At 44.8% G+C, this 11,406-nt stretch overlaps 1 protein-coding gene across 1 annotated transcript in view; it reads right to left on the bottom strand.

The window, feature by feature from the left end:
- Positions 1-1,713: 1,713 nt before the first annotated feature.
- The window catches only part of FAT4 (FAT atypical cadherin 4), a 161,930-nt gene continuing 152,237 nt past the window's right edge, over positions 1,714-11,406 (bottom strand). The window contains exons 16-17 of the mRNA XM_068168664.1: positions 10,119-10,380; positions 1,714-5,228 (exon numbers count right to left, since the gene is read on the bottom strand). Coding sequence (XP_068024765.1) covers positions 3,352-5,228; positions 10,119-10,380 — 2,139 coding nt within the window. The 3' untranslated portion in view covers positions 1,714-3,351. The remainder of the gene's footprint in view (positions 5,229-10,118; positions 10,381-11,406) is intronic.

Genomic DNA, 11,406 nt, shown 5'->3' with positions numbered 1-11,406 from the left:
CTCTGCCTTCTCCAACAAGTTGTCTAACTTTGATTTACTCTCTTCTACAAGCATGTTGTTAGTTATTGTTCAAGTGCTGCTTTACTAAAGAAAGCTCTTGTTCCCACATTGGTTATCTGCAGAATCACAGAATGGTTTAGATTGGAAGGGACATTTAAAGGTATCACAGTATCACACAGTATCACAGTATCACTTAGGTTGGAAAGGACCTTGAGGATCATCGAGTCCAACCTATCAACGCAGACCCCATGACTAGACCATGGCACCGAGTGCCACGTCCAATCTCCCCTTGAACGCCTCCAGGGTCGATGACTCAACCACCTCCCTGGGCAACCCGTTCCAATGCCGAATGACTCGCTCAGTGAAGAACTTCCTCCTCACCTCGAGTCTAAACCTCCCCTGGCGCAGCTTGAGACTGTGTCCTCTTGTTCTGGTGCTGGTTGCCTGGGAGAAGAGGCCAACCCCTTCCTGGCTACAACCACCAACTCTCCTGCACTAAGCAGGGACATCTTTACCTAGATCTGGTTGCTCAGAGCCTCTTCCAACCTGACTTTGAACATTTCCAGGGGTGTAGCATCTACCACCTCTCTGGGCAACCTGGGCCAGTGTTTCACCACTCTCATTGTAAAAACATTTCATACTTCTAAATCTCCCCTCATTTCATTTTAAACCGTCACCCCTTGTCCTGTCACAACAGGCCCTGCTAAAAACTCTGTCTCCATCATTCTTAACTGCCCTTTAAGCACTGAAAGGCCTCAGTAAGGTCTCCCTGAAGCCTTCCCCTCTCCAGGCTGAACAACCTACATACTGGAAAGCTTCAGCTTTGAGAGGAGATGAAGTATAGATTAGTAAATGTAAGAACAGTTGCTACTAATAAACTCCCCAGGGCTAAAATGATCTTTTATTATGTTATAGAAAGGTGAAAGTAGATTTGGTACTTGTGGACATTATCTTAGGCTCAACCATGTCACAACATCATTTCTTCTCTGGCTTCCTGACATAGGTGAAGCCTGCTGGTTTTCAATCACATCAGGGTCACACATGGAATCCATAAAGAATATGTTGAATGCTCTCTCTCACCCTTGGTGAAATCCACCCCTCTGCAAGGGACAACCACACGAAACTCAGTGGGACTTCAAGAATTGCGCTGTGCTTGTGCTGCCTTGCTGCAGAGAGATTAATTTCCACAGTGACACCAATGCTGCCTTTGTGCTTATGTGCATCGGAGCATGAAGCAGAATACAGAATAGAGAATTAACCAGGTTGGAATCACAGAGTCACAGAATCACCAAGGTTGGAAGAGACCTTAAAGATCATCAAGTCCAACCCATCACCACAGACCTCATGACTAAACCATGGCACCAAGTGCCACGTCCAATCCACTCTTGAGCTCATCGAGTCCGACCTATCACAGTATAACTTAGGTTGGAAAGGACCTCGAGGATCATCGATCACCCAACACCATCTAATCAACTAAACCATGGTACTTAGTGCCTCATCCTGTCTCTTTTTTTGCTGTCAATGAGGAATTTTACATCATCACCTTGCTTCTTAAAGCCCATTTTCTGAGTGGGGAAAAGAAACCACCCAACCAAGCTAGTAGAAATGAAGATCAGAGAGGGGAAGATAGAAAGAGAGGAGGGGAAATTAGAAAGAATTAGAAAGAGGGGGGAGGGGGAAGGATAAAAGGTTGGCAACAACACACACCAAAGATTTTAAATAAATATTTTAATTCTATTATTGGCATTTACAGGTAGAAAGCAATACAGTATGTTACAATTTTATCAAAATGTGAAAAATATGGGTGTTACATAAGTAACAAATGTAAAAAAAGTATTTTTCTTACCTTCCCTGAAAGCAAGAAAACTATTCAGCGTAGGAAAATATTGATATAAAAACACAGCTTAGGTTAAAAAAAAAAAAAATAAACAAAAATTGAAGGGTTTTTTTGTTGTCTTTTTTTACACAGTACAACAGGTTCATCAGATCTGCATGGAGATGTAAGGACTCGGCGAGGTTCTACTGTATCTAAAACCTTAGGGAGTTTGGGACCGACGGTAAGCTACATTAATGACTCTACAAATCTCTTTTTGTTTTTCCCTCATATCCACTCCAAAAAGGGTAGAGTGCAGTAATTTTCTATACAATAAATAATTCTCCAAAGTTTTCCCTCATAGAAAAATCATATAATGCAGAAAAAAATGCCACTCCAAGGTCACAAAGGCTAGGCAGTGCTTTAATAATCGTTACAATAATACTTATTAGAGTGCTTTATAATGTCTAAGCACTTCAGAGGAGTTAACTAATTAGTCCTCACAACACCCCCTGTGGGGTAGGGAAGTGTTTTCCCTACCTTTCCACAGTACAGTTGGGAAAATGAAATGTGGGGAGAAGCACTGACAGCAGCAGCAGCAGAGCTGAGGTGAGAGGCCAGGAGATACAGAAATGGAGGCGATCTTTCATCGCTCCTGTTGATGCTGCTGCTGCTGCCGTGAGCTGGGCTGACAAACACCCTGTGCTCCCCTCTGGAGCACTGGAGGGGGGTGGCAGGAACGGGGGTTAAGCATCCCAAAACATTTCATAGAGGTTCAAGAAGCTCTCACAGAAGTTTGTCAAAAAAACAAACCAAAGGGAAAAGTAAAATAATAACAGAAGGAATCCCCCCACCTCAGGAAACAAATAAGCTGAAAAGAGAAAGAAAAACAACAAACAAAAAAACAACTCCTAAAGTGCTGACTGGCTTGAGCTGCTTCTAGCACCTCTTGTATAGAGTAAGACTTAACAGCACTGTTGCCAGCAATGATTCAAGCTGATTTCATCCATAAAGGTACAGGTGAGCAACTGCAGGATATGGTAAATATGTTCTCCGTGACACCTTGCTCCTGTAATTCCTCCATTCGCCCTCCCCTCTTCCCATGCACTTCTGCAGGAAAAGGAAATCCTCAGTACTCTTGCATCGTAAAACACGTTAGTAGCTGGAGACAATATGCACATCCTTCACACACCAAAAAAAAACCCCAACCCCAAATTACTTCATTTTCAGAACAAAGCATTATTAATTTAAGAATCACAACCCCCAACAATGGTAAATAGGGAACCCTTTTCCAAGGCTGCATGCCAAATATCTTGTTTTCCAATACACTGCATGCAGGAGAAAGAAACTCAACCAAGCAAAATTAAATTAAAAATGTTTTGAAGTCTCTTTCAGCAGCATCAATGGTTATTATTTTTAAAGTCTCCTCCAACCAAACTGGCCTGGGGTTCAAATGCTGACCTCTGCTTTTCTGAAACCATATAATGGTCTGACTGGTCCCCACGGCTCTGCGCTGTGGCAATACCAGGAGACAAAGCCTATACATACTGTTCTGCTTCCCCATCCTTGGAGACAGGCTTTGTGGTACCACCTTTGCTGTCTTCACTTGCTGCTGCTGCTGCTGCTGCTTTTTCAGGAAGTGATGCCAAATCCTTGAAAACATCCACATAATGCCCAAAGCCTGGGCCCCAGTTCAAGAGGTTGTCCCAGTTGAAGCCTCCTGCTTGCTGCCCCAGCTTCCCAGGCAGCGAGCTATCCCCAGGGCTGGTGGTGGTTGCCTGTGCCCCCACCGGCCCACCCTCACCTCGGCGCCCATGGTACCGCCGGGGCTTCAGCCTCGCACCGTAGTTGTCCTCATCATCTGCATCAGACTCATTGACCTGGGATAACTTGGGCATCCTGGAGGTGTATGCTATGGGCTTATCCCTGTCATACTCCATCTCCGAGCAGGTGAAGGACTCATGGGAGTCACTGTCAGAGGAGGACTCGGGTGCAGGAATACCATCGGCCGGGTTCCTCGTCCGGGACAGAGGCCTTCTGCAGTCCTCCTCAGAAGAGGACCGGCCGTGGTCTGCACTGCAGATGCTGGGGTTTCTGGGGCGAGGGGTGTTCAGTCTCTCCACCTCTTCGATGGACAGTCCCACTGGAGGAGCAGACTCCAGAGGGATCTGCCCGATGGGCTGCTTCAGGCGGCTTCCCGGTCGGGAACTGTGGCTCGCCATGGTCTGTGGACTTTTACTTCTCCTCCCCAGCCGAGTGGCATAGTTAAAAATGCCAGGCTGGCAGACATCGTTGTGCATCTCCAGCGGGCTCCCTTCCCGTATGGCGAGGTGCAGCTCCCTCGCCGGACTGTGCCTGTAGAAAGTTGATGATTTAGAGAAGGGTGCAGGGCTGTGCCGAGACAGGGGGTTAGGAGTAGGGCACGCTGAGTGGCTTAAAGATGTTGTCCTCAAGCCCTGCCCGTAGGCAGGCTGGTAGGTCAAGCTGCTGGCACCCAGGGGCATGGGGGACTGACGTGCAAAGCCCAGAGGGCTGTGCCTTTGGATGGAGAACTTGGGTGTATGGCTCCGAAACTGCTTGTAGTGCTGGATGATGTCAGCGTCCGAGGGGGCGATGCTGCTGGCATTGTCGATGTCGTAGTGCTCGATCTCAGGCTCAGGGGAAGCCAGCGGGGCACTGGGGATTGTCTCTGTGGTGTGTGGAATGTCGGTTTCATCATAGATGAGATAAGGGTTTTCTCTTTCGATGATATCAGGCTTGGGGTTCCCCTCGGGCTGCTTCCTGACGGTCATGTCATCTCCATAGGGCGGGATGTTGTCAGGGTCATCAAACGCCACGTTCTCACTCCCTTTTTTCTTCTTCTCCTTTGTTTTCTTCTCCTCTTTGGGGCCTTTCGACTTCTTTCCTCGGCACTGGTTGCAGAGGATGAGGCTGAGGACCAGCAGTGCCAGGACTGTTGCGCAGCTACCCACGATGGCCGGCACGGCCCAGAGGGGCAGGGACAGTTCAGCAGGGTGAGGCGAAGGGAGGCAGATGTGGCCACCATTGATCCCCGCTCTGCACTCATGGCCCGGTGCACACAAGACCCCCAGGCACGCTACCACTGCCTCGCAGGTCCGTCCCGCGTACGCCTCGGGGCAGATGCAGGTGAAGCTGGCGTGGGCCCCAGGCTCACAGCTTCCTCCATTTTGGCAGGGGTTGGAGGCACAAGCACCTGGTGGGACACACTGGTAGGCATACCACTGGTTGATGCACATTAGCTCACCCCAGCAGGGACTGCTGGCACAGACGTTGGGACCACGGCAGCCAATCTTCACCGAGGGGTCTGTTTTGGAGAGGGTGACAAGGCTGTGCTTGCCAGCAAAGGGAAGGCTCTCTCCACCATACTTGATGTAGGAAATGCAGCCATCAAAGCCTAGGAAAAAAAACAACAGTCACGTCACAACCCGAAGGCTGAGTATGCATTGCCAACAGAGGCCAAAGACACCGAGCAGCAATGTCACCCTAAAGAGGAAACCTTGTGGATCAGTAAGTGATCTGTGTTGTGCCTCTCACCCCATGAAATGAAAGGGGAAACACAAACACAGAAGCAACAAAATGGCAGCAGCCTTATTTCTTGATGTGATTTTAAGCAGCATGTGGGTAACTCATGCCATTAGCTATGCACATGAAGCCTCCACACTTTCATGACTGAATCTTACACATGCTGAGCTTATGGTTCCTTCCCCACATCACAGCTTGCATTGTGATTAATGTAAACATACCTGCAATATTAACCACATCATGCTGCTATATCCCAGTAACCTCACTTATTTCCCTAGAAGGACGGCCTGTTTCAGTACCTGAATCTGCCCTGAGGGATGTTTTGTTAAGTATTTTCTCTTAGGTTGTAATGGATAACTCTGTTCATATATTTTAAATCATTTATTTGTGCTCATGTAAGATAAAACCTGAAATCTACTTTTAAGCACCACAAGATTAAATAAAAGCTGGTCATGCCTGGAACTTCTGACATAACTTCTACAGATGTACCTTTCAAAGCTAATGATTTTCACATCTAAGCTGTGCATAGAAATGGAGATTAAAGATAAGAAAGTAGTTAAGTAATTTCTCTGAAGATAGAATAGAATAGAATAGAATAAACCAGGTTGGAAGAGACCTTCAAGATCATCGCGTCCAACCTATCGTCCAACACCATCTAATCAACTAACCCATGTAACCAAGCACCCTGTCAAGTCTCCTCCTGAACACCTCCAGTGATGGCGATTCCACCACCTCCCCAGGCAGTTCATTCCAATGGGCAATCACTCTCTCTGTGTAAAAGTTCCTCCTGACCTCCAGCCTGAACTTCTCCTGGTGCAGCCTGAGACTGTGTCCTCTTGTTCTGGTGCTGGCTGCCTGGGAGAAGAGACCAACCTCTGCCTGTTTACAACCCCCCTTCAGGTAGTTGTAGAGAGCAATAAGGTCACCCCTGAGTCTCCTCTTCTCCAGGCTAAGCAGCCCCAACTCCCTCAGCCTCTCCTCATAGGGCTTGTGTTCCAAGCCCCTTACTAACTTTGTTGACCTTCTCTAGACTCGTTCCAGCAAGTCAACATCCTTCCTAAACTGAGGGGCCCAGAACTGGACACAGTACTCGAGGTGTGGCCTAACCAGTGCAGCGTGCAGGGGCAGAATGATACATGTGTGCGACTTATATAAATGATACATTAGATATCCTTTAAGTCTCAATCCTTTAGTCCTTTTAAGTCCCAGTTCTTATATGGCAGAACAGACCCCGGCACTCAACTTCAAAACTAAGATTGCAAAGCAATGAAAATATTCTTAAGTGAGTAAGTAAAACCCTGCAATTAAGATGCTGAAATTCTGATACTTTCTAGAAGGACTGCAAGGTGGTTTTCTCTCCCATTGCTTTCATTATCCCTTAGAAAAGAAAGGAAAGAAGTTTCTTTCCAACCCAAAGCATTCCATGAGTCTATGAACCTATGAAATACTGCTTTTAGCAACTTCATTGAATATACTTAAATGTTTCTGTTTCCTATTTTTTTATATGTTTAAAACTTATCATCATCCACACAGAGAGACCTGTGTGCAGCTGGCTGGGCTGTGCTAGCAGCAAACATGAACTTCCATTCCCCTTTACATGTGTGCTTCGGTTTCCCTCATTCTGAGCTGAAATTGCCTACATTGGTTCAGCTAAGCCTTCTATCTCCTAAAATCAAGGCAATACTTTTGTCTCTGAATCTCAAGTGGTCTTTCCCCAGACTTCCCATAGCTTGGTGATATCATTACCCTGTCACTGGGGACACTGAGTTTCAGTGCTGAAAGACCCTAGGGAGGTAGGATTATCTCCCGCCTTTGTGTGGTGGTTGTATGTGAGGTTGCAGGAAAATCCAGCCTTTGGCCAGTCTGTGTTCCCCAAACTTAATCCTTTCTGCAGGGGTTTTAGGGTAGTGAAACTTCAGACTGACCTTTGCTTGGAGCTGTGATAAAACAGCATGCAAAGATGTATCTTTAAGTTATGCTCTTAGTGTCCACATGCATGGTTGTTGTAGTTAACATGTTTATTTCTCCTTGACTGCTGATGAGTTACCCTTGGAATGCCATGGATGGTGCCAATTTACAGGATATTATTCAGTACTAAATGTATTAGCTATTAGCAATAAAAGTAATAAACAAGGAGAAGAAAAGTGCTACCATTTTCCTACTGAATCATAGAATCAATAAGGTTGGAAAAGACCTCAAAGATCATCAATAAAAGTAATAAACAAGGAGAAGAAAAGTGCTACCATTTTCTTACTGAATCATAGAATCAATAAGGTTGGAAAAGATCTCAAAGATCATCAAGTCCAACCTGTCACCCAAGACTTCATGACTACTAAACCATAGCACCAAGTGCCACGTCCAATCCCTTTTTGAACACCTCCAGGGATGGAGATTCCCACTTGGGTGAAACCAAGAGGAGCAAATTTGCCATGCATTAGTAGTGTCAGAGAAAGGCTCATTTCTCCAAACACCTTGCAGAAATGGTAGAACCATCACTATGAACGGGACCTTTGTGCACAAATGGGTAGATCAGAGATAAATGTTATGAATATCTACTCTGCCATGAAACAGGAAATGTACTGAGGTTGTAGAAGTTGATATTACAGATTTCTAACATTCAAAGTATGTTGTTGTAAAACCTGGACACCCTCTGATGCCAGAAATTAAATATGTGTGGGTATCAACATCAAACAAGTTTCACTGAGAGATGCACTTTGTGTGATGTAGAGGGTGAAAGAGTCTTCTGAGTTCCAAAACAGGCTACTGCTGTACTATTTGCATTCTGACCAAGATGTGTTTTCTTGCAGCATTACTTATATTTTCATTTTCTCCCATTTTTACACTGCCAAATAAAAAAGGAAACGGAGGATTTAGGTTGAGGTGGGAGCCCAAGCGCAACGCACAATTACCGTGCTGCACGCTTGGTGGTCCCTTGCAGCAGTGGTTAGATAAACAGCAATGGGGATTTTGTCAGGACTACCTGGGTTTGAAAATGTTATTGGATACACCAGCTCTACAGCCCTAGAACTGTCACCCAGAATCACAGAATCATTTCAGTTGGAAAAGACCTTTAAGATTCCAACCATTATCTAACTACCAAGTGTAATGCTAAATACCGTTCCGTGGCGCTACATCTCTGCATCTTTCAAACACCTCCAGGGATGGGGAATTCAACCACCTCCCTGGGGAGCCCATTCCAATGTTTTTTTGTCTGCCTTTAACAGTACTGCAGATATTTTTGACTCTGAGTTCATGCAGAGTTTTATACCTCCCCCTTGTAAATCCTTGGTATGTCGTACACAATGTAATCCAATATTAAAATAAAACCAAATCATATGAATAAGAGATTTTGGATTGTGCATTCCTAATGGAAGCCAGACATTCCTAATTTGTCTGCCACGGCACCAGGCAGTGGTGAGAAGTTAGCATCCCATCCTCAATTTTCTTTGTTCCAGCTCTTTCCTACAAGCCCCTTAATACGCTGCTCAGAAAACGTGCATGTTAAAAGGGTAACGGTTAGCACGGCGTCCATACAATTTCACACAGACATCTCATACAGATTCACAACACACAAATGTGAAGTGTGAATTTGCTTCACTTAAAGATACCTTCTCTGGTCATAATTCTTGAAGCCAGGAAGATTTTTCAATATAAAGCCCTGCATTGTCTGGAGTATCTCAGAGTTTGTAGCTCAAAATCACTTCCATCTTCACTTATCACTGGGGGAAGGATATCAAATAGATGTTATCTACCTTTTTTTTTTTTGAGAGGGGCTAAGGCAGTTGCATTAACTCTGATTTACTTCTTAACAGCTAGATGTCAGTCAGAGTTTAGCTCTTTATTGTCCTTGGTTTCAGTGGCTGAGAAATAAATAAATCCCAGTCGCACTGGACAGCAGGATAAAGCAGTAGGAAGTTGGGAGCTTCAGACAATATTTTAATCATATTAATAACAGGCTAAATCCTGCAGTACTTACTGAACCCCTACAGAGACAAAATTCTCATTTAGCATTTTTGCCCACGTAAAAGATTAGCTTTGATGTTCTGAGCCAGGTAAAGAGCAAATCCTTTCTTCTCCACTAGCATAATGAAATTATAACAACTGATTTACAGGGCAAGCAGGCAAACCCACCCTCCCTTCCCTGCCTCCACAAAGCCCTGCAGATGGAGTGTCTGCTTGTGGAAACAACAAGGCCACAAAGTGCATTGAAGAAACAAAGAGTGGAATGGAATGGAATGGAATGGAATGGAATGGAATGGAATGGAATGGAATGGAATGGAATGGAATGGAATGGAATGGAATGGAATGGAATGGAATGGAATGGAATGGAATGGAATGGAATGGAATGGAATGGAATGGAATGGACCAGGTTGGAAGAGAACTTTGAGATCATCAATTCCAACCTATCACCCAACACTATCTAATCAACTAAACCACGGCACCAAGCAGCCCATCCAGTCTCTTCCTAAACACCTCCAGTGATGGTGACTCCACCACCTCCCTGGGCAGCCCATTCCAACGGCCAATATCTCTTTCTGTGAAGAATTTCTTCCTAACATCCAGCCTAAACCTCCTCACTCATTCAAATTGCATTTTTTTCTGACAAAGGATGGAAACATACAACTCACTGATAGTAATTACTGGTAAAGAAGTGTGGTGCTTTCTGCAAACATTAAGCAAACAGAGACCATTTAGTTCAAACACTATATGAAAGGAAAAAAACCAAAAAACAAGCAAGAAGAAGAAAATACCCAACAATTACCTGCAACTGTGCTTTTGAAAGGTTGACTGGATGGGATTCCTCCCAAAGAAATGGTGAGAACGTTTAGTCCACCGAAGTCCTGTGTGGCATGGAGGATGTCTCGGCTATGAGTGCCATCAACTGAGAGGACAGTAGCAGACCCGTTCTTCTCAATGAGCACCGAATGCCACTGACCATCTGCAGTGTACACTTCTGGGATGTTTCTTTCCACTTTCCCAGCAATTCCAGCATCAGACACGTAATGCACTTTCCCACCTTTTATCTGAACAGAAGAATACAAAAATGCATCATTTTAATATACACATGACCACTCCACACACATATAACCCATTTACAGAATCAGCAAGGTTGGAAGAGACCTCAAAGATCATCAAGTCCAACCTGTCACCACAGACCTCATGACTAAACCATGGCACCAAGTGCCACGTCCAATCCCCTCTTGAACACCTCCAGGGACGGTGACTCCACCACCTCCCTGGGCAGCCCATTTAATGCCTCTTCAGCACAGCTACAGCAACACGTGGCTTTGCTTGTACTAGGAAGCCTGGGTGTAATTTTTCTCCAAATAATTGTTTTGTGCTTAAAAAAATGCATTTTATTATTTAGCCCTAAAAATTTGGCTGGTGGAAAACTCGCTGCTGCCATCCACTCATTCCATAGCTAATCTCCTAAGAGGAAAAAAAACCTATTGGGAGGCCAGCAACAGGGCATGCACATGACAAAATATTTTAACTGGAGAAAAAAGAAAGTATAATTCTTCCTCCTTCTCCAGTGTAAGAGTGGAAAATGCTTTGCAGGATAAACAGATGTTTCCCTTGCCCCAAACACTTGCATCTAGTTTTCATTACGACTCAGCAAGAAGACATATGGCATGGCAGGACTGAAGCAAGATTCCCATTTCATATCTGTTTTTCCCGACAATTTGCCCCCTTTTTTGCAGAAAAGCAGTTGTGTTGGAGAAACCTTTCTGAGGAGCTGTGAAGTGTGTGATTTTGTGTGAATTTTCAAATGGTGCCTCCTTGAGCAAACTGCTTTCAAACTTGTGAGCTGTTAGGGGGGAAAAAAAAAGGTACTCTTAAATTCCGCGAGAAGATTTTTTTGGCTTTCCCTCTAGGAATGACGCCTCACAATTCTACTGAATCATGAGATGCTGGATTTCAGACCTCTTGTTAGCTCAACACTGAATGATCCCAGAATGAGATCAGTGCAAACTCTGCATTTAAGATATAGGAGTTTGAAAAAAAAACCCCAACCAAACAGCACCCAAACCTGCCAGATTCTCAAACAC

This window comes from Melanerpes formicivorus, unplaced genomic scaffold (assembly GCF_026170545.1).
Source record: "Melanerpes formicivorus ecotype bairdi unplaced genomic scaffold, bMelFor1.0.p_v2 SCAF_150, whole genome shotgun sequence".
Taxonomy (NCBI): Eukaryota; Metazoa; Chordata; class Aves; order Piciformes; family Picidae; genus Melanerpes; species Melanerpes formicivorus.
Note: the sequence above shows the minus strand (reverse complement) of the source record. Positions and strands in the feature narration are given on the sequence as shown.